The following is a 21,117-nucleotide window of genomic DNA, read 5'->3' on the forward strand; positions in this document are numbered from 1 at the left end:
CATCCAATATCCTGGGGTATTCCCAGTGAGCCGCAATCGCGATGTCTTTTGGCGTTCGATTTGCCGACTGGCTCCGCGGGATCTTCCATGGCGCTGATGCTCGTGTGTGTGTAGCTTTTTGGCTATTTGGTCAGTATGATCCGGCTATTTCACCGGTGTTGACAGGCGATATTCTCTCATCCTGTACCGTCACTAACCGCACTTCTGGGACATTTCAGGCCTGATCAACAATGTTCTATACGTGATTCTTCTCTCTGCAGCGCTGGACCTGGTTGGCCCAGATGTCCCTAAGGGCGTTGTCCTTTTGGCAGACATCATCCCTTCCTTCGGTACCAAGCTCATCGCCCCATACTTTATACATTTCGTGCCCTACTCGATACGGGTGATCGTGTTCGTCTTTTTATCAGTTTTGGGAATGCTGGTCGTTGCGACAAGCCCAAGCTATACGAATGGAGGAACAATCGGCATGAAAATTGCTGGCATCGTGCTTGCGAGTCTGTCCGCAGGTGGCGGCGAGCTCAGTTTTGTCGGATTGACCCATTTCTATGGACCATTTAGTCTAGCAGCATGGGGAAGTGGTACAGGAGCTGCTGGTCTGATCGGGGCGGGTGCTTATGCTCTGGCGACCTCGACGCTCAATTTCTCCGTGCAAGCTACATTGTTAGCATCTGCCATTCTTCCGGCTCTTATGGCGTTCAGCTTTTTCGTGGTCCTGCCTGGCGGCGCTATGCAGATGGATACCTCTGCTGCACATGGGTACCGTTCCACAGCGCAGGAGGAGGACACGATGGACGAATCTCCGCATGCAGACGGTCGCGAGGCCGATTCTGACGAGGAAGAAAGGCCACTGAGAGACCCTGTCCATGCGGTGGATGCTTACAAGCCTGTTCACGTCAGAGGATCGACAACATGGTGGAGTCAATTTCGCTTGAACTTTGCACTGCTTCAGGGACTATTCATCCCCTTGTAAGATGAACCCCTGGGACTGTTCTGAACGCAATAGACCTATGAACTGACTCATTCTTCATATTTGCTCAGCATGCTGCCATTGCTTCTCGTGTATGTCGCCGAATACGTGATCAACCAAGGAGTCAGCCCCACCTTACTCTTTCCACTGGACCGTACGCCATTTGAAAACTTCCGCGCCTTCTACCCAGCCTACAATGCCATTTACCAAGCCGGCGTGTTCATCTCGAGGTCTTCGACGCCGTTCTTCCGCGTGCACCATCTATACATACCCTCTTTCCTCCAAATCGTCAACCTTGTTTTGCTGACTGTCCACGCAATGTTCGATTTCATTCCTAACGTCTATGTAGTGTTCGTGATCATATTCTGGGAAGGTTTGCTGGGTGGACTGGTCTATGTGAATACCTTTGCAGAGATTGCCGACCGAGTCCCTAAACAGGATCGCGAATTCTCACTCGGTGCCACGACAGTGAGTGATTCTGCGGGTATCTGTATTGCCGGCTTTTTGAGTATGCCATGGGAGGTTCTCCTGTGTCGCTGGCAAGTGAGTCACGGACGGGACTTTTGTCGACAGACGTGAAATCAATACAAAACTCACACATGTAGCCGCCTTGACGACGGGAATGGTGTAAATTTAGCATTTCGGCGGACTCGGTAGTTCTTACCAACATGAAGGCAAGGCCGGCTCAAGGTTGAGAGAATGTAATTTGACCAGACATCGTACTTTTCTCCACTCTCTCGTCCGGATAGGCGTCGCGTGGCTTTTGCGTCACAAGCATGTGATCGCAGCCAAGACGTGGGGAAAACATGAACAGGTGATTTTGCATGTGATTGTAAGGTCACGACAAGACTGGGTGGTGTGGCATGGAGTGCTGACGTGCCCCGTAATGGATTCCCTGACCTCCTTGCCGATTCATTTACTTCTTTTCGTAAAAGTTGATTTCCAAGATATGGCCTTCTGGTCTCTCTCCTTTTTCGTTAATGACTAGCCCTCAGTGACGCGGATCTGACACTGAATTACTCACCCCGGCAGGCGACGACTTTGTTTGGAAACGCGGGTCAGAAAGCTTAAAAGTTGGGGTTACCCATGCGGAGATGATAGGTGAGTTCCCTCGATCAGCGAAGAAGAGACCTAATATTTCAAAGAACCCCAGGCTGATACATCTTTTCACGGTAAATAGATCACGTTCTAGGAAGACCGTCGACTCGATTTCGCAAGATCCAAGTTTTTGCCGTCGTTTCGTTCTGGTCTCTCTATCTGCTCAAGTGCGTTTCGTGTCAGCCGGCACCCCCCACCGAGGAGGAGACTGGAGACTAACATTGAGGTCAATTTGCTTTTGGAGTTTAGGGCCGACAAGCATGGACCGCCCTTTGTTCGTTCTATCTCATCTCGCTTGTCAGGGAAGCTGACCAGTTGGCAAACCACCGTGATCATCTTTCTGTGGCTTTACGTGAGCCGCAATTTTGCCAAAATCGTGGGTCTTGAATGCCCCGAGCCTCTGGCAAATCTTTACTCTCGATCGTTTTTCCGAGCAACATGGATCACGACGGGGCTCGATGCCGGATTCTGGACGGCTATGAAAATCAAGCCCAAATGGCTGCGTGACTTGGCATCGCTCATATTTACAGTGTACTATTTGATCGCGGCGGAGCAGGCAGATGAAAAGGTTCGCCGGGTCAGGGGAACGCTCACCCTGGAGCATCTTCGGGTATCGTGGAACAAAGCTACGACGCCCTATCTTTGGTTTCTAGCCAACTTACTGCGCCCGCGCCTGACTAACTATGGTCCGCGAGCTATTCGCATCCCGCGCCCCAAGCAATCGGCGTATACCGAGCCGGTCAATGCTTGGATGTATTTTGACGGACCGCTGAGTGCTCTCAAAAGCCAGACATGTGTTGTCTTGGATGTGCCCGGAGGAGGGTTCGTGGCGATGGGACCCCGTCATTCAGAGGACAAATTACTTTCGTGGGCAGGCAAATTGAAGGTTCCCATTCTGAGTATCGACTATCGAAAGGCTCCTGAGTATGCCTATCCCTACGCGCTTCATGAATGTTTCGACGTTTACCACACCATCATGGCCACCAACGGTCGCTGTTTGGGGCTGAACGGTTCCACGCGTCCTCGCGTTGTGGTGACTGGAGAGAGTGCGGGAGGAAATCTGGCAGTTGGTATGACCCTGATGGTCTTGCAGTCGGCAATGACGCAGGGCTGGCAAGGGGACAACGTCCTACCTCGTCCCGACGGGGTTGTTCTGGCTTACCCGGCTCTGAATGTGAAGGTTGAAAGCTGGATGACAGATGAGCAAATGTCGCTGATCCAAGACAAGAGTTGTCGGCAGACGAACAATAGCGTCTTGCAGCGAAAGCAAGACCAGTATCGCAAGCTCACGCCATACACCTCTCCCGGTCATTCTGTCGAGAACCTGACGGCTCTCACGGCGAATGGGAGCAAGAAACCGGCCGAGGAACATGCAAGTCAATCAGAGGTGAGAGAGAGTGACATCGCGACCGAGACCATCAAGGCTCTGCATGACAAATTCCAGAAGAGTGACCGGGTGGCTGGTGACACTGCCCCCGAGCCAGTCCGTCACGCCAACCCGCTCAAGACTCGACTGGCCGTCTCGTCGATGATTTCATACGTTCACGATCGAATTCTCACGCCTGAGATGATGCGGGCCATGATTATACTCTATATCGGTCCGCACCATAGGCCCGATTTCAACACGGATTTTTACTTGTCCCCTGTTCTCGCGCCAGACGCTCTGTTGGCCCAATTCCCTAAGATTTATATCTTGACTGGCGAACGAGATCCACTCGTGGACGATACCGTCATCTTTGCTGGACGATTGAGACAAGCCAAACTCCAGCGTTTCCACGAGCGGCAAGAATTGGGATTAGAGAAATCGACTCGCCAGTTCAATGAAAAAGACCACGTTGAAGTTTCGCTCATTCCGGGGGTGTCGCATGGGTTCATTCAGATGGCTGGGTTCTTCCCCGAGGCGTGGAAGTACATCAACCGTAGTGCGCAGTGGATTGAGGGCTTGCTGGACAGCACGAACCTACAAAGAGATGAATACAGCCTTCTCCAGCTCTCCAACATGTCGAGCTCGAAGCTATCCAGACGCGGCCTTCATATCAACGGGCACGGAAGCGGCAACAGCATCGACAAGAACAATAGTGGTCCAACAGCCCACCACCATCACCGAAATCTGACTGGAGAATCATCCGCCGACGAAGATCGCCCATTGGAAATGAGTATGAGCAAGATCAATGCTCCAGCAGCGGTACTGCCCCCAATGCCTCCGCCCGGGGTACCTAACGGGTCTCGGCCCAAGTCTCGATCCCCCTCAGCATCAACAACAGTATCGGAGGTACCCCTCCGTCGCAGAAGATCCAAATCCTCCTTGGCCTCTTCTCATCTCCAAGGTCTGACTACCCTCGGACACCAGGAATCTCGCAACGTGCGTGAATTCCGCGCCAAGTTGAAGCAATTGGAGATGAGTCGCGGCCACGGTGAACAATCTGATTTTCCCGAGGGGATTACTAGTGTACCGGAGACCCCTGCGACAATGAGATCGGGGTTGGGGCGCGGTCGAAGTAGAAGTATCACCTCGCTGGATAGCGAAGAAGATATTCTGGATCGGAGGATGAATGGACTTGCAAGTGGATTGATGGGGATGGGTGACGGGGCGAAGACGCCTGGATCATGAGTGTGAGTGTGAGCGTGAATATGGACTTGGAACGGGCTAGTACGCACATTTTGCACCGTTGATCGTGGTCGAGGATTTATCAAGAGATACACGATCTTAGCGTTGTTGTGGCTGTCTTTTTATTGTTTTGATGATCACATAGAGCCTAGAAAGGGACGGGAAATAGACTGTGTTTGCTCTACTTCAACTTAGATAGTTTCAAATTGAAAACATTCATGACTGACCACGAAGACAAACCGTCAAATTGAACCTTGACAACTTTCAAGCATATCGCGTATGAACTTCCACTTGCCAAGGGTATTATCCTATGTTACTGCGGATCAAGCCTCTCATGCTTAAGAAGCCCGCCCTGTTTGGCGTCTCGAATGCACCTAGTGAATCTCGTACTCTTGCAGCGAATATCAAGGCTGATCCTAACAATGGATTGCAGTATGTATAACACGTTATAAGCTCCCAGCGGATCCGATGAAAGTCTCAAAAATGCAGAACTCAATAACCCTCCCTGTCCAGCCTCAACTCATCCGCGTCTAAAGATTCCAAATACTCGACTTGGCAGTCCACTTCCGGCAATGCTTACCCCGGAAATACAGCACCACTCCAAAGGACACCCACAAAACCGTCAAACACATGTTCAACATGATGCACGGGATATATCCGCTCTCCTCGGTCCATGGCGTGATGAACTTGCTAAATCCATAGCCCCAGACATTCTTGTTGACGGTGATGGCGACGAAGACGGAGCCCACGACTGGTTTGTAGCTGTCGACGGCGTATGTGCTTGCGATGGCGGGGAGAGCGGTGACCTGCATTCCGGCGCAGGTGTATCCGATGATGACGATGATCTGAGGGTAATGAGAATGGTGTGTTAAGAGCGTTCTGAAACGAAATGCTTTGAGATTTGGGAAATTCATGGAGTAACTCACCCGCCAATCCCAGTGATACTCGTATCCAAACGCAATGATGAAGTTGCCGATGATGGCAATGATCAAGTAGGGGATCAAAGCTGGCAAACGCATCTCCGGCTCTCGAATACCGCCATTCTTCTTCGTTGCTCGCATGGAGATCCAATCCGAAAGGGGGCCGTTAGTCAAAAGACCGATCATCGCGCCAGCCAGACAGGCAAAGTTGGTAAATCCGATCGATTGACTGGACCAGTTATAGGGCGGGGCGCCAAAGGCTTGAGCTTGAGTCAGATTGGCCGTGAGTAGGCAACTCGCCGACCATGACACCACAAACGCGGCATATTCGACAATGGGGAACGCGAGGAGACGCCAGGGAGTCCAGAAAGCGAACAGAAGGCTTCGAGCCCACTTGGAGTTGGCCTGATAAATGTGGAATTGGCTCTTTGACGGATTGCCCTTGTAGAGATACGGATCCATGGCGTCACTCTCGACCGCTGGCTGTTGATATTCCAGTTGGGTGGGGATACTCTTGGAGGTATTTTCAGTGGTCTGGGTCTTCTCCTTCCCATCGGTCGAGTCTGCTGTCGAGTCCAAGGAGGCCTCTGTCTGATGGAACTCGCTGGGTAGAGCGCGATGCCATTTGGTCTCGGGAAAGGCGAACACTCCGGCAATGATAACAAAAGCGAAGGCAGCGACGTTCAGCCACCAAAAGTTACGCCACCCAACATGGAGAGCCATGACTCCAGCAATAATGGGGCCAACCTAATGTAGCTCGAATAAACAAGATTAGTATGATTCGCCAAGGATGGAGAGTCCTACTCTGATGGGGAGCGTTCTGGGTCGAAGCCTGTCCAACGAGACACACATGTAACTTACCATCAGGGAGCCAAAGTAAAAGGCAAAATACATGGTGTTGTAGAAGCCTCGCTCATGGAGGAAGAAAATGTCCGTAATCACTTGGGGACAAAGAGTCTGGAGATGCACGTAGGTAATCAGCTCAGCTCAAGTTAGGTCAAATAAATCTCTGTCTTTCTCTCCCGTTTTTTGTCTCACCTCACAAGGCCCAGCTCCAAATCCATTCAAGACACAAGCTCCCATGAAGCTGCGGTACGTGGTTGCTTTGGCACGCCAGATCATGGACGCTAGACAGACCAAGGAGGAAAAGATGAGAACGGGTCTTCGTCCGAAAGTGTCTGCGATAGGGACCCTTTTGGCAACGTCATTTCCGTTAGTTCTCTTTGCTGTCCATGATGGCAATGCCCAGAAAAAGACCGTCTGGACCACGAAATCTTGCTTCCATCCAATATCTGGTAAGCACTGATACTCACCAGAAGAAATTACTAAAGCCCAACAGGAGAATGCAGACCCCGGTGAACTGCACAACACCAGCCAAGTCGGAATGAAAAGCCTCAATCAAGTCGCCAAACATGGGTGCCAGAGCCAGCGGCCCAATGCCCATGATAACATTGCTTGCCATGGCAATGAAAAAAGTGGTGAACTTCCACCATTTATTCCAGTTCTGTTTCCGCCAGGCTTCAGTCAGTGGACGAGTTCACACCAACCCCGATATAAAGGGGCGAGAACAGGAACATCGTCGGCACGGTAGGGCTTGGAGGTCTCCATACTCACCAGGGGATCATCAGGGTGATTAGATGGCTGCGGCACCAGGACGTTGGACGAGGTGTCTGATTGTCTCACGAAATGATGCGAGCCTACATCGGTCATAATCTCCGTCCCAGGGTAGATTTTGACATTGAGCTCATTCTCCAGTCTGTTGTTTGCGGAGGGGAAGTTAGTCTCACGACGGGAACACGCTGCTCGTCATTGACGGAAAGTAAGCTCGTAGTTGACGTACTGGCGAAGAGTCTAGCGGGGGGAATCACGAGAGATGATCAGTCTTTTGTGCCTCATGCCTGTTGGTTGTTTGGTATAGCGATTCTGCCTGATCCCTATACACGCTTTGGCGACGATGCTCGGGAAGGGACCTACCGCTTCATCATTATTCATCTCCATTGCGAATTGAGGTAGGAAGCCCAATGCAGGCTTCTGGTTCAAAGTAGCACTCTTGCGACCGATCGCTGCACTTAGTGACCTTTTGAAAGCAAGTCTTTGGCCGGTGGATCGTGCTCTGAACCTGGACAATGACCGCTTGTCAGCAGAGACGAAAGAATACCCTAAGGTATGTCTCGGGGATGGGAGAGGCTTTTTGAGGAACGCCGTGACCGAGGCAGGGAAGCTTCTTCGTCTTGGCCCGCTGTGCATCAACGAATCAATGGCACGTAATAAAAAGGGTTTGATACCGGTCTTATCGCCTCTGGAAGTATATGAGAAGGATTGGGCCGGTTTGGGTGTTTGTTCTGCGTGGTCTCCACGTTGGGAAGAGGGGGAATGGTCTCTTGGCTACTGATCCACGAGTCCACGAGTTTCACCCGATGCGGATCCACGGTCAGAACTGTATGTGGACAAAGACTCCAAGCACAGTACTTTGAGTCTGTTACAACGTCCCTACTACTTTCACCTGAAGAGCTTATCACTCACCATTCCACCGGCCTCGCCCGCGCAATTAAGGCCAAACGCGCTCGAGACTTAACCTACCAACGGTCTCCACTTCTCAGCAGCTTACCGAAGCTTACGAGACGATTCATCTTGTTGTTGCTGTGCACGAGGCTCCTGATCGCTGATCACTGGGCCCCGGACTTGACATGCTCCGCCCCTTTAAGTGATTGCGCATTTCACCACGCAGTAGTGAATCTGCCAAGGGACAAGAACAGCCCGATCATGATAAAATCTGAGATTCTCTCAACAGGATTCGCATTCACGCCCAAGTTTCTTCCTGCACTTCCTTGACCCTGGCATACTCATGCACTCTCCGGGACGAGCTGCGGGGAAGATCCCTACAATACGCCACCAGACAAGCGAAGGCGGGACTATTGAAGACAGGTGAGTCGTCTCGAACCGCAAAGGGCTGATGATCGGGACTTCAGTTGACGGATGACTGCCGATGCACGGTCTCCAGGTGGGAAGGAGAGCGAACCAGGATAGCTGTTCTGTTCGGTGCCTGCCCCCGTCTCCCCAATCATAATACACACCCAGCAGATACTTCGTGACTTCAGAGTTGTCCTAGGATCGAGTCTACCAGACTGCGGCAATTAGAGTCGGCATCAGAGCTCGACACATTCTGATGCCCTCAAGCTTCGCCACCGTCATTAACTCTATTTGCGATGTATCGCAAAGCCAATCTTGAAGGTGTACTCGGCGAATGACCACAAGAGTGGGTTTTTGGGAGAGGAAAACTTGGAGATTCCGGGGTTCTTGCGGGGACGGGAAGACGCGGGGACGTGGGGACGCGGAGACGCGGAGAAAAGCATCGACTCCTCCAGTCTACCAGCTCCAGGAAAGGGTGCAGATGGGAACGATTGTATCGTGGATCTGGCCCCAGTGAACACTCTGCTCTCGCGACTTGAAAAGGTGTGACCGGTTATTATATCTCAGTCTTGGCATCCATGGCCAGGGGTGCACGGCAGGGATGCGAACTGAAGCGACAAGCTATGACTAATCGATTCATCCAAGTCATCATGGAAAGGCGAACCTTTCATCTGATCATCGTGACGCAGCGAGCCAGATAGGTCTCGCACAAGATCTGCTAAATCACCCGCAGCATGTCAGATCCTTGATGTACAAGATACTGATGCCGAGTGACAAGTGTTCACCTTCTCAACCTTCTCAAGGGCGGACCTTGTCCAGGTCCCTGGATTAGAGTTGTACCTCACGGGCTTCGGCAATTGCTCCCTGAGTTATCTCCCGGGCGATCAAGGTTTTACGGGGACAATACGCCCGTCGAACATCTCCGCATGAATGGAAGACGGGGGTTCCGTCATAGACCAACTTAACCATAAAATGATGGAAGTCGACCCCGGATTTGAGCACTCCCCAGTCTCCACAAGCTACCTCCGACCACTGTCAGTAGTCCGTAGTTATGAGGCACTACCGACTATCAAATAGTAGCTTTGGTGTCTTTCTCTGGGCGTCACTCACTCTACGGTCCTGATGGCTTTTTTCCAACCATCTTCGAGCTGTCCTCGCCCTTTCCAGCCCGGATTCTCGATTCTTGTCTGCTCGTCTGTGCAGACACGTGCTGCCTGCGATGTGTTATACGGGAGAAGATTCCTATTCCAAAAAGCACCGGTCCAGCTCCCTCGCTTTCGGGATAAAGAACGGGGCCCTCACTGCGCGGACATGTACTTAGTCACGTATATCAAAAATTGCCAACAAGCAGCCATGATGGGAAACTGCGAATCCGGTTTCGAATGGAAACATGCGAAAGGTGATTGATCATCTGAATACATGTAGGGTGGCATTCCAGCCAGTGTCCAGAGTAGCAGGAGCAGTGGGGATAATCTGTTTCAATATCTTATGGTGGTCTTGTCGATCAGCTCGCAGGAAGAGCAGGAGTGCAAGGGCTAATTGGGGTTGCTCACCCGCTGCGTTCAGCCCATCACCGACCGAGTAAGCACAGAATCAGCGTGATCCCAGCGACGGAAGGCAGAAGACCAGAATGCCCGTTCGCTGCTGTGCGGTGCGGTGTGAGCCATTTGCGTCCGTGAGGAATGCTCTGCTTATCCCAGTCACCAAGGATCTCTACGAGCTTGGACTGTGTCATCTGTTGAAGCTGGTCATTCAAGTTCATGAGCTGGAAGACAATGGGAAGTAGAATCTGGTCGGCGACAGTCGGTCGTTGAAGCCTAGCAGCAGCAGCAGGCAGTTCCAGACATGGATCCTCTCTCATCATACCTTTCCTTAAGCTGTAGGTCGTTGATCAGACACGTCTCCTGCCTCGGACATAGAGAGCATCAAATGCTTAAATCTGCCGGGAAAGTCTGCCTGAGGGACCACATCGAGCGATCAGCGAACCTTATCATCATCCTGCATCTCTTCCTCCATCGAGAGCCAGTTGGAGTTCGCTTTACCTTCCGAAAGGCGGCTGTGATATGCATGGAGGTACACTGTTTGATACATGATACATGAGTGGGTGGACGGTCCAATGTAGATGCATTGACTCCGTCCTTGCAGTCTCGAGTAGCGTTCCCGATCCCTATCCAGAAGAGACAACGTGGATAGGCGCGTGCTCAACCGACAAGGTCCAATTTCGACGAAACTAGCGGTACCACGCCATGTCGTACCAAAAGTAGGTGTACCACCTCGGCGGCCATAGTCGAAATAGGGCTTTCGCAGAGACGCAGTCCGATCCGCAACCACGAGGCTCGTGCGAAGTGATGCTTTTCCGCTCTGCATGTCGAAACACTTTTCGGGTAGTGAAGAAACGGTGAACGGGAGCAGATTCTCACGGCATGCCTAGCTACCCAACCACCCAACAGTGACCTGCAGAGTCACTCAAAAATCAGATAGTACTTCACTTCTTGTCTCGATTCCCTAGCTTGCTTGTCCTGTGGAGTGGGAAGGAGTATCTTTTTCTGCGGACCTTGCTCGAAACGGCGATTCGCATGACGTTGACAGCGACCGAGAAATTGAGAAGAGCGGGCCGCGTCGATCACATCAACATAGTTTTGGGACGATGGACGAGGCTCGAGAAGGTCGCGTGTACGAAAGGTACCTACAAACCTATGGAGTTACGTAGTGTAGTACTGTAGTGGCTAGTGAGAGAATTCGAGTATCAGGCACCAAATTTCTGCCAATACACCCAGGTAGCAGGTAGTACTAGCAACATCCTTCTGGCGGCAGTCAGATGTTCTGATGTACCCCAGTAACCCCACTGCTTGGATGCACTGATGCAGCTATACATCTGGTCCTCGACGTCGCCGATTAAACCGACCATGATTGCCCTTTGAAGACATGAGAAGATCCTTCGCGAAGGTTGAACTCCATGTCGTTGGGACCTTGCGACCGGCAAGACTGCTGTCGCATGCAAACACAAAAACGGAAGGCTCCGTTGTCAATTCCGTCTATGAGCACCCCAAATATTCTCCATCAGGAAATTCAGTCTTCTTTTCTGCTTCCTGGCGGGCGATCACATTATTGAAACTCCACATGATCTGTACAGTCTGAAACTCTGAAGTGTACATCCTCGAGTCTTGGCTCTCGGGGCTCTGGCCCCATCCATCGCCGCGCGCTAAGTCACTCACCGTTTTTCTCTCCGGCCTACTCCTGTTTCTGAACCCACCCGTGTTGGTCTCGACTTGTTCCTGTCTTTCGACCCCAAGGATCATTCTCCTTTCTCCATCGTTTTTGGGACTCTCAACACATCCAGCGGACGACCTCGTCCTCCAATAAGCCTGATCTTGGAAGTCGTCCCCAATCCTTCATATCAACTTGTCTCCATTTCGGCCGGGTGTGCCTGTCTCCCGCATTCCTCTACCCGAGCGGTGCGAGATCTGCGACCGGTAATGAATCGCGCGACCAACCGTTGATCCTCGAACCTTGGCTATCATCGACAGTGCATGGCAAAAACGAAGCCTTTTGACCTGACCTGACCGCCACGGACTCTACCTCGACCAGGTACATCTCTGACTGAGGATTTTCATTGACCCTCGCCCGACGCCGATCCTCGACACGAGCCGTTTACCGCGACTACTGTACACTACACAGTGTATAGCGCCCGGCCACGTGCGAGTGAGGCGCGTCCCCAACATGGATCTCTTCCGTCGCTTTCATCAAAGCTCCTATCCCTCCCGGCCATCACCACTTGCTGGCTCTCAGGAGGCGAGCGAGGATCGCGCCCGACAAGCTGTTGGTGGTTTCTCGACCACCGCCGACTCCCGCCGTCGTGCCGAAAGCGAGAACATGCGACCAACCGGTCGTTACGATTACACCAGTCCGACATCACATCTATACTCTGCAGGCATGGTGCGGGAGACGCAAGGGACTGGGGGTGAGAATGCTGGGCCGGCGATCTCTCCGCCGCGGAATCAGCCTGCGCCTGCACGCCAGCAACACCCGCGAGATCACAGCCATGAACCACGAGTCAATCCTCACAGACACCGCCGAAACCAGTCTCAGCCGCATAGTGCACCATTAAGAGAAGGTTGGTACTCGTTGTCATTTTCTTTCCTCCCCTCGATTGTCCCGTGATCTCCTTGTGATTTTGATCCCAACACCCATCACGATGCTATTCCGAGATTTGTTTGGTTTGCGCGTTGTCTCTTTCCCCCCCCGGATTCCCGCAAAGTCGAGTCGGGGTCGGACTTGTCCCGTGGTTCTGACCCCCGTTCGGTTCCTCGCTCCACTTTTTTTCCTCGCAAAGATCTTGCGTCAGGGCGCATCTGCATCATACAGCACATCGTTCTGGCGCCAGACGGAGCTTCTCAGACTTCTTTTCCCCCGCAAGACGAGACACTGGTGACCTGGCGCGTCTTGGTTCTTCCCTCCACCATGTCTTTTCTGTACCCATTGATCTCTTCCAGCGTCCAGCTGCACGAGCCCTCCCCTCGCCCTGGTGCTTTTTCTTCCCCCGGTGGCGCAGATCCACCGGGAACGCTAGTCCCGATCGGTGCTGGCAGAGCTAGTTCTTTCTGGGATTAGCGGTCGAGCTTCCCGGAGTCACGGGTTCTGGGTCGTTTTCTCGACCCTGGGTGGATGCAATTCCATCATTTTGCTGCACTCTCAAGAACGCGTTTCAAGAGTTTTCAGATCCAAAATGAACCACCCACCTTCTGGCTATGGGCGTCGCGCATCCCAAGGCAGTAGTGGAAGCCCCGTGACCTCCGGTGAGTACGACGACAACAGCGACGCAAGCCATGCAGGTTCACTGCAACCTGCGCTGCATAGTAGGCCCAGATCGCTGCCAAGACACGCGGATAAAGTCGCGACCTTCGCCTCTGCTGTCTTTTCTCACGTGTTAATGCCCGCCACTGCTTCAAAGACACCGGCTAATCGGTCTGGATCGATTGTATAGGTCCTCAAGATCATCCAACGATTCCCGCGTTTGGTAGCCGCCAGATGCCTCCTCCCTCTCCTCCGCACGCTTACGGTCCTCGATCGCAGTCTGCCAACGCGGCCGCTTCATCCCTACTTTCCCGCGAGCCATCGACCGTCCCACCTCACCGCCCCGGTAGCAGCATGTCTATCTCTGCCATGCTAGGATCGGACTCCGAGCGTCCAGCGCGCGAAACTGGACCATCTCTCTTCTCACGCCCGGTTGGCGCATCCATCTTCGGCAACCCGGCCCCCTCCAACGTGACCGCCATGTCGCCCCCCCTCAGGCCCCTCCCGACCACCTTCTTTAGATCACTCCACGTATCGCCGGTCAAATACACCAGACAAGTCTTTCTCACGGCCGTCGATGGGTCGCCCATATCGGTCTGGGTCAAGCGGTGGAGCGAGCATTGTTGGAGGTGTGGAGCAAGCACCTTTCGGGGGACTGCCACCGCGCGCGACCTCTTCTCAATATCCCGAGAAACCACATTCTACACACCCATCGCCCCAAATCTCGGCGTCAGAGCCGCTGTACAACGAGGCTCGACGCATGAGCTTCAGTGGGCCGATTGGGCGAACAAGTAGCCAACCACCCAACAACGACTTTGCTCCGCATCCACCAGGCTATAGCCCACATTCGCGCCCATCGACGCTCGCCCACGACCGGTATGAGGCGGCACCGCGGCTCGGCCCTACCTACGCGGGCCTTGACCAGCATGTGCGTGATAACTCGGTACGGTATGGGAACATAGCCGGAGACCGTCGCCCAGAAGACACTGCCGCGAGGGATCAAGATCGGGGGAGGGAGCGTGGGAAAGAACGGGAGAGGGATCGGTTCTTCCAGGAAGGGGACTCCAAGGGTCCACTCGGAGGGTCCTTTGGGCCTCTATATGGAGAACGGGAGCCGACTGAGCGTTATCCGACCGCGTCAGCGTGGGAACAAGCTCGCTCACAGCCGTCGTCACCTGAAACGAAGCGTTTCCCGGCGCCCGAGCCGGGCCCGGGTTTCGGATTTGGTGCAATCCAAAGCTATACCAAGTCCTTGGGGTCGCAACCGGGGGGTTCACGGGTTCCATCCTTGTCTGTCCAAACAGGTCCCAGGCAATTGTCTCCGACACAGCGCGAGCCGCCTTACTCTACGAAATCGCAGCCACACCTTGCGCGTTTGGGTCCTACTACATTTGCATCCCCTGCCACGACAGCGCCCTCTCTTGGACTTCCTGCCGTCGAGGAATCAGGTCGTCGTAAAGGCAGTGAAGATCTGCTCCACCATCGCAACCTTCTTTCTCTTTTTGCAGATGTCAAGCGTGGTGGCCGTGCATCGCCGCTGCCGCAAGCTGTACAAGGTGCTCAAGCTCCCTTCATCGGTCCGTCAGGCGAACCAGGGATCAAGAATGAGCTTGGTCGTGTCTTCTCTGGCATTGGCAGTGGTGTTGGCGGCGTCACCGCTGGCTCGTCTGGAAGTGGCCCGTCAACACCTCTGATCGCCAGTCCATTCAAAAGGGGCAGTCTCACGAGTCGCTCGGTTAACGGTGAAAATGAAGATGGAAAGATTGCCCGGCCAATCTCGGCCACAAGTCAGCGCCGGTCACGCAAGTCTCGCGAAGAGGAAACTCCAGGAGAGGAAGCCGGTGCAGGATCGTCTAAGCCAGGCCGTCGGCCTCGACATGTACACCATCACCACCACCAGTACGACCTTCCCCCGCCTCCCTTCTCCTTTCATTTCCCCTTCCTCTCTGTCACGGACTTGAACAGGTCTACTTGTCTACTATTGAAATTACGGCTCACAGATTATTTCTAGTCACCATCACCACCGTCACAAGGGAGACGAAGAAGCCCCCCACAGGGAGTTCTCATCGACCTTCGACAAACGTTTCCTCCGGTCGCACCTCCGCACCCACAGAGAATACAGTCGGTCACCACCACCATCATCACCATCACCACCATCATGCAGCTCGATCAGCCGCCGCTGTACCTGCATCTCCGCTCCGAGAACCGCGGACGACGGTGAACCTCGAGCCTCTTCTCGCCAGCGTGGCGCACCTTCCCCGGCATCACCTCGGATCGACGCTATACAAACCGCAGATTGACGTGCCCAGTGTGAAGGCATCCTCCGAAAGCTCCAAGTTTGGTTACACCACCACCCCTCGTCCTCTTCCCCGCTTCGATCAGCAGGAGAATTGCACCTTTACCGTTCGGGTGCCCCGGTTCCGCGTTGATGCGGCTCGGCGCGAAGAGATCTGCGCCCGTCGTGCTCTGTGGGGAACAGGTGTCTACACGGACGACTCCGATCCTGTCGCGGCGGCCATCCACTCGGGTTATATTCGTGGAGCTTGGGGGGACGACGTTGATGAGAGTATGCTCGATCTCGAGATCAAAGATTCTTATCAACACGCACCCCCGCCCTCCACGGAGGAGGAGGGCCGCACCCCACGTTTCCCGCCCGTCCCACCCGGAGACAAAGATCTTCATGTCACCCTGCTCATTTTGCCCCGAGTTGACCGATACGAATCCACGGTCATGTTTGGGCTCAAGTCTCGAGAGTGGACCGGGCGACACGATGGGTTGAGTTTCAAGGTCCACCGTGTTGAGTGGGTGGACGAAGGGGTCGGACGCGGGGAAGAGCGAAGCGGCGAAGCCCGACGGAAGCGTCTGCGCACACTGATGCAGACTGGTCGCATCTGTACGGGACCGGCCATGGCCAAGATGGATGAGCTTCGACACCGCGGCGTCCAAGTTCCTCGATCGATGGAAGGTGTCGAGCAGCCGACGCCCGTTCAACCCGTTTCTTAAGGTTTTACCACCACCTGACCATTTCCAAAGTCAAGATGGTCCATCGGGAACGCTTGGTTGGGGACATTTGATGTGCATCTTGCATCCTCACTCACGATAGGTTTGACTGTGGATTTTCCTTTTCCTTCTTTTTTTTGCCTCGTCACTCTTGGCTCTCTTTGTTTTTGCTTTTCCTCTTCTTCTTTTTTTTTTTCTTTTTGTTCTTCTTGGATGGGTTGATGAGACGCTGACGTCGGCTATCTGATGTTCCTTTGCCCGTCCTCTCCCACTTTCTGTCCGTTTTTGTTTTGTCTGTTGATCCCTGCGAATAGCGATTCTCGGTTATGGCATCTACTATACCTCCCCCCGTTCTTGTCGTGTTAGCGTTCTGTCTTGGGTGTTCTTGTTCCTGGGTGACTCGGACCAGCGGGAAAGGGGAAATGGATGCGTCTCGGGTTGATGTCCGGGCAAGGATGACCTCGATCTGTGCGATTTCTTTGACAGTGAATTTTGTTCTTTGTGGATAGTAACTTAATATTTACGAAATGATGGTTGACGTGACGGGATTGGCACTATCCTGCTCTTGGCTGCTCCGTCGTGAAGCAGCTGTCTCGACCAGGCATTTCTCGTGGGGTGTGAAGCTTCGTAACTCTTCACGGTCGTGTCGATGGGTCGTACGATCGGGTACTACAGTATTTCCTGTCCTTATACTCGCTACCTGGTCACACTAGTACCTCACTATGATTACCTGGTACAATTCTGGATCGACGTGGTAAATATCTACTACCATATGGGTTTTGCGTCGAGAATCGGTCACCCGAAGATGCCGAGTACTATCATTACTTGACTAGTAAGACTCAGTAGTAGTACATTCAGACGTTGAAAGGTTCCTACCTGAGGTTTAAAGGTAACTACCTAACTCACTTGAGTGATTCTCCCTCACATGTATACGTGAGTTGACGTGGTGACGAGAATTGCATTTAATTTTCGATTCTTCCACGTGAACCTCCATTACAGAGCGTCTCTCTGGTCAGTGATGTATGCTCTGGCCGCTGGAAAGATTCCTTTTGTATTCGAGATCAGGGTCCATCCAGCAAAGCCCACGTGGTTGAGGGAAAGAACTATACATAGCTACATACTCTGTGCCGTATGGTGAGGCGCGTGGCCTCAATCGAATCGTCTACACTTGAACTTTCCCCTTTCCAGTCTGTTGCGTCCGATGACATCAATTTGCTCTCCACTTGGAAGTCCACAGTCTCGGTCCTCCTTTTCGGTCAGCCGAGCCAGGATTCCACACGGTAACACGACTCACCCCGTATTTTCCACGAGTCCACTTTGGTGTTGTGCAGAGCGCCCCAGACTTGGCCCCATGATTATGTATGATCGCTCTTCCATAATTCATCGTGATGGAGGCCTCACGCAAAACATTCAACCGAGGCTCCGCGGCCGACCTTGGTCACCTTACGGCCCGCGCTGTAAGTGTAATGGAAACGCACCAGTATTTAGTATTTACTATTTCCAATGTGCAACTCGCCCAACGCTCCAATCCTATAGATTTCCATAAGTCCAAACTCCAAAGTCTCGACCAGAATCAGAATATGAAATAACGGTATTTTCATAAGTGACCTTTTTCCTCGGACAGCCTCTCACCAATTCACCACCGCTCAGGGCTCTGGAGGCCCGCTCATCTTCAACGCCAGTCCCAAGCCTTTCCCTCCGGCCGGGACCGAAACTGTATCGCGTGGCCGTATTGTAACCTGTAAAAGGCCCGTCACCATAGTGACCATACGCCTTCCTAACGTGACACCGCCCGGAGTGGTCGACTTTCGGGGGTGCCTTTGCATACAGCCGAGGCATTTCTCCTCCTCCTCCAGTCCGGTCTTGGTGAGCGTGTGTCCTTCAACCGAACTCAAGACTCCGAACACATAGCCTTTTCTCTCTCTTTGTTTTTTTTTTTTTAAAACTTCCTCTTCTTGCTCTCAATTTCACAACCTTCTCATCACCCCTTCTATACCCATATCATCGAGAGGGATGTTTGCTGCTTCTGCGCGAAGCCGTCTCTCCACCTTGTCACGGCCTAGGCTTCCTCCTACACAACTGCTCTCCCGCTCGGTAAGATAACCACCCTCACAATCGGGGATTTTGCGCTAGCTACCCTGTTGGTGGCCATGGCGATGAATTCAGCCATCTTGGCGGATTGAATACTCCCAGGATACCGATCAAAGGACACGGTGTGTGAAGGAGCGAAGCTAATGACTGAGCGTGTAGACTCCCGCCATGGCTCGCAAGGCTTCCTCCGTCCCCGAGGGTAAGTGTGTCAAACGTCCGCTGTGCACAAACCACCACGCGAGACTCAGTGCAGCTTGAACTGTTCTCTTCCCGGTGTTATCGCACACAAGTGCGCAAATTGAGAGAGAGAGAGAGAGGGGGGGGGGGGGGAGGAAGAGGGAAAAAAGCTAACGAAATGTCGCTCTCCAGGGTACAAGGAGGACCTCTCCAAGGGCAAGATGCTCCGCTTCGAAGACTCCTTGCCCCGCCTTCCCGTGCCCTCTTTGGAGGAAACTGGCAAGCGCTACCTCAAGTCCGTGCATCCCTTGGTCTCCGAGGCCGAGTTCGAGCGCACCAAAAAGGCCGTCGATGCCTTCATTCGCCCCGGTGGTGAGGGCGAGCTTCTGCAGAAGCGCCTGCTGGACCGCGCCGCCAATCCCAAGGTCAAGAATTGGCTCTCAGAGTGGTGGAACTCCGCCGCTTATCTGGCGTACCGGGACCCCGTCATTCCCTACGTCTCGTACTTCTACTCCTACCGCGATGACCGCGAGCGTCGTGATCCCGCCAAGCGTGCCGCCGCCATCACTTCGGCCGCCTTGGAGTTCAAGCGTCAGGTCGACGATGGTTCTCTCGAGCCCGAGTACATGCGCGGTCAGCCCATGGCCATGAGCTCCTACGAGTACATGTTCAACTGCTGCCGTATCCCTGCCAAGCCCGAGGACTTCCCCCGCAAGTACTCCGCCGCCGAGAATCAGCACATTGTCGTGGTTCGCAAGAACCAATTCTTCAAGGTGCTGCTCGTTGTGGATGGCCAGCCTTTGAACGTGTCGGAATTGGAGCAACAATTCAAGCGGATCTACGAGATTGCCCAACCCGCACCGCCGGTCGGTGCACTGACGGTGGCCGATCGTGATCACTGGACGAGTGCCCGCGAGAAGCTCATTGCTGCGGATCCCGCCAACGAGCAAGCGCTGCAGGACATCGAGTCTGCCGGGTTTGTCATCTGCCTGGATGACGCCAAGCCCGTGACACTGGAGGAGCGGGCTCACCAGTACTGGCACGGAGATGGCTGCAACCGCTGGTTCGATAAGCCTCTGCAGTTCATCATCAACGACAACGGTGCCGCCGGCTTCATGGGCGAGCACTCCATGATGGACGGCACCCCCACTCACCGTCTGAACGACTTTGTCAACGCGCTCATCTTCGGCCGTAAGATCGATTTGTCTGCCAAGTCTGTCCGCTCCCAGCTGGCCGACCCCAAGGCCATTCGATTCGCCTTGAATGACGAGGTCAACGAGGCGATCGATGTGGCTGTTCAGTATCACCGCAAGCAGATCGGCAACCACGAGCTTGTCGTTCAGGCGTACCAAGGGTATGGCAAGGGCCTGATTAAGAAGTTTAAGTGCAGCCCCGACGCCTACGTTCAGATGGTCATCCAATTGGCCTACTACAAGATGTACGGCAAGAACCGTCCCACTTACGAGTCTGCTTCCACCCGCAAGTTCCAGGAGGGCCGTACTGAGACTACTCGCACTGTCTCTGACGAGAGTGTGGCTTTCACCCGCGCGTTCTGCGACCCCAGCGTGCCTCGCGAGGAGGTCGTCAAGCTGTTCCGCGCCGCGTTGTCTCAGCATACCAAGTACACTCTCGAGGCCAGCGACGGCCACGGTGTCGACCGCCATCTCTTCGGCTTGAAGAAGTTGCTCCAGCCCGGCGAGAAGCTCCCTGCCATCTATGAAGATCCCGCTTTCACATACTCTGGCTCTTGGTACATTTCCTCCTCGCAACTGAGCTCCGAGTTCTTCAACGGATACGGATGGAGCCAGGTCATTGATGATGGATTTGGCATTGCCTATATGATCAACGAGAACAGGTATGCATTTTCCTTGACTAACCTACTCCCGTCAATGCATTCAAATATATACATATACATGTATAAGAAAGAAAAAGATTGTTCAAAACTAACGATTCCCTCTCCTTCTCCTCTTCAGTCTCAACTTCAACATCGTTTGCAAGCGCATCGGTGCTCACCGCATGAGCTACTACTTGAACGAAGCCGCCTCCGAACTTCGCGACGTCCTCCTTCCCGACCTGACCGCTCAGCCCGAGAAGTCCAAGCTGTAAAGAAGCTTGCTTCCACAACAGTCTGCAACTTGTTACCTTTTTTTTTTTTTCCCAAAGTTCGGAGCGAAAGAAATATACCTGGGGATTGCATCGTGGGTTGTGATGTTACAAATCCGTGACATGCCGCCATCATGGTGTCGTCCTTGCTTTCCATACCCCCTCGTTTTCTTTGTCATTGGACATGCCTGTCCTATTTGGGATCATGAAGCTTGATCCAATATTTACACTCAGCGTCTTTCTATAGATGAAGGTTCCTCATTTTGTGGGTACATTGCCGGTTGGTGACATGACATGCATCTATTTTTTCCTGGATATGTATACCTGTATAGATACAATATTGTTTTTGAACCCTCCATCTCTGATGCCTTTCCAATCTATGTACATGAGACAGTACTTGAATGGTATTTTTTGTCCATTGCAGAATTCCATGGAGTGGTCGTGTCAAT

At 53.2% G+C, this 21,117-nt stretch overlaps 5 protein-coding genes across 5 annotated transcripts; 3 read left to right on the top strand and 2 right to left on the bottom strand.

Annotated features, from left to right (window-relative positions):
• Window positions 1-41: 41 nt before the first annotated feature.
• Window positions 42-4,676, top strand: N7539_005946 (uncharacterized protein; the record flags this gene model as incomplete). Its single annotated transcript, XM_056935548.1, has 5 exons — window positions 42-129; window positions 219-966; window positions 1,039-1,542; window positions 2,148-2,232; window positions 2,310-4,676. The coding sequence occupies 5 exons, from the start codon at window positions 42-44 to the stop codon at window positions 4,674-4,676; spliced, it is 3,792 nt and encodes a 1,263-aa protein (XP_056789420.1).
• Window positions 4,677-5,203: 527 nt separating this feature from the next.
• Window positions 5,204-7,591, bottom strand: N7539_005947 (putative MFS transporter; the record flags this gene model as incomplete). Its single annotated transcript, XM_056935549.1, has 7 exons — window positions 5,204-5,518; window positions 5,600-6,340; window positions 6,455-6,550; window positions 6,632-6,785; window positions 6,907-7,097; window positions 7,208-7,375; window positions 7,568-7,591. 7 exons carry the CDS (start codon window positions 7,589-7,591, stop codon window positions 5,204-5,206), a joined length of 1,689 nt encoding a protein of 562 aa, XP_056789421.1.
• Window positions 7,592-10,073: 2,482 nt separating this feature from the next.
• N7539_005948 (uncharacterized protein) lies at window positions 10,074-10,870 on the bottom strand (the record flags this gene model as incomplete). The annotated part of the gene is made up of 3 exons (XM_056935550.1): window positions 10,074-10,320; window positions 10,370-10,407; window positions 10,490-10,870. 3 exons carry the CDS (start codon window positions 10,868-10,870, stop codon window positions 10,074-10,076), a joined length of 666 nt encoding a protein of 221 aa, XP_056789422.1.
• Window positions 10,871-12,223: 1,353 nt separating this feature from the next.
• On the top strand, window positions 12,224-16,300 carry N7539_005949 (uncharacterized protein; the record flags this gene model as incomplete). The annotated part of the gene is made up of 4 exons (XM_056935551.1): window positions 12,224-12,617; window positions 13,488-13,768; window positions 13,857-15,162; window positions 15,309-16,300. 4 exons carry the CDS (start codon window positions 12,224-12,226, stop codon window positions 16,298-16,300), a joined length of 2,973 nt encoding a protein of 990 aa, XP_056789423.1.
• Window positions 16,301-18,310: 2,010 nt separating this feature from the next.
• Window positions 18,311-20,671, top strand: N7539_005950 (carnitine O-acetyltransferase CAT2; the record flags this gene model as incomplete). The annotated part of the gene is made up of 4 exons (XM_056935552.1): window positions 18,311-18,391; window positions 18,548-18,587; window positions 18,758-20,420; window positions 20,539-20,671. 4 exons carry the CDS (start codon window positions 18,311-18,313, stop codon window positions 20,669-20,671), a joined length of 1,917 nt encoding a protein of 638 aa, XP_056789424.1.
• Between the last annotated feature and the right edge of the window lie 446 nt (window positions 20,672-21,117).

This window comes from Penicillium diatomitis (genome assembly GCF_028827545.1).
Source record: "Penicillium diatomitis strain IBT 30728 chromosome Unknown utg000006l_segment0_segment0, whole genome shotgun sequence".
In the NCBI taxonomy this organism is placed as follows: Eukaryota; Fungi; Ascomycota; class Eurotiomycetes; order Eurotiales; family Aspergillaceae; genus Penicillium; species Penicillium diatomitis.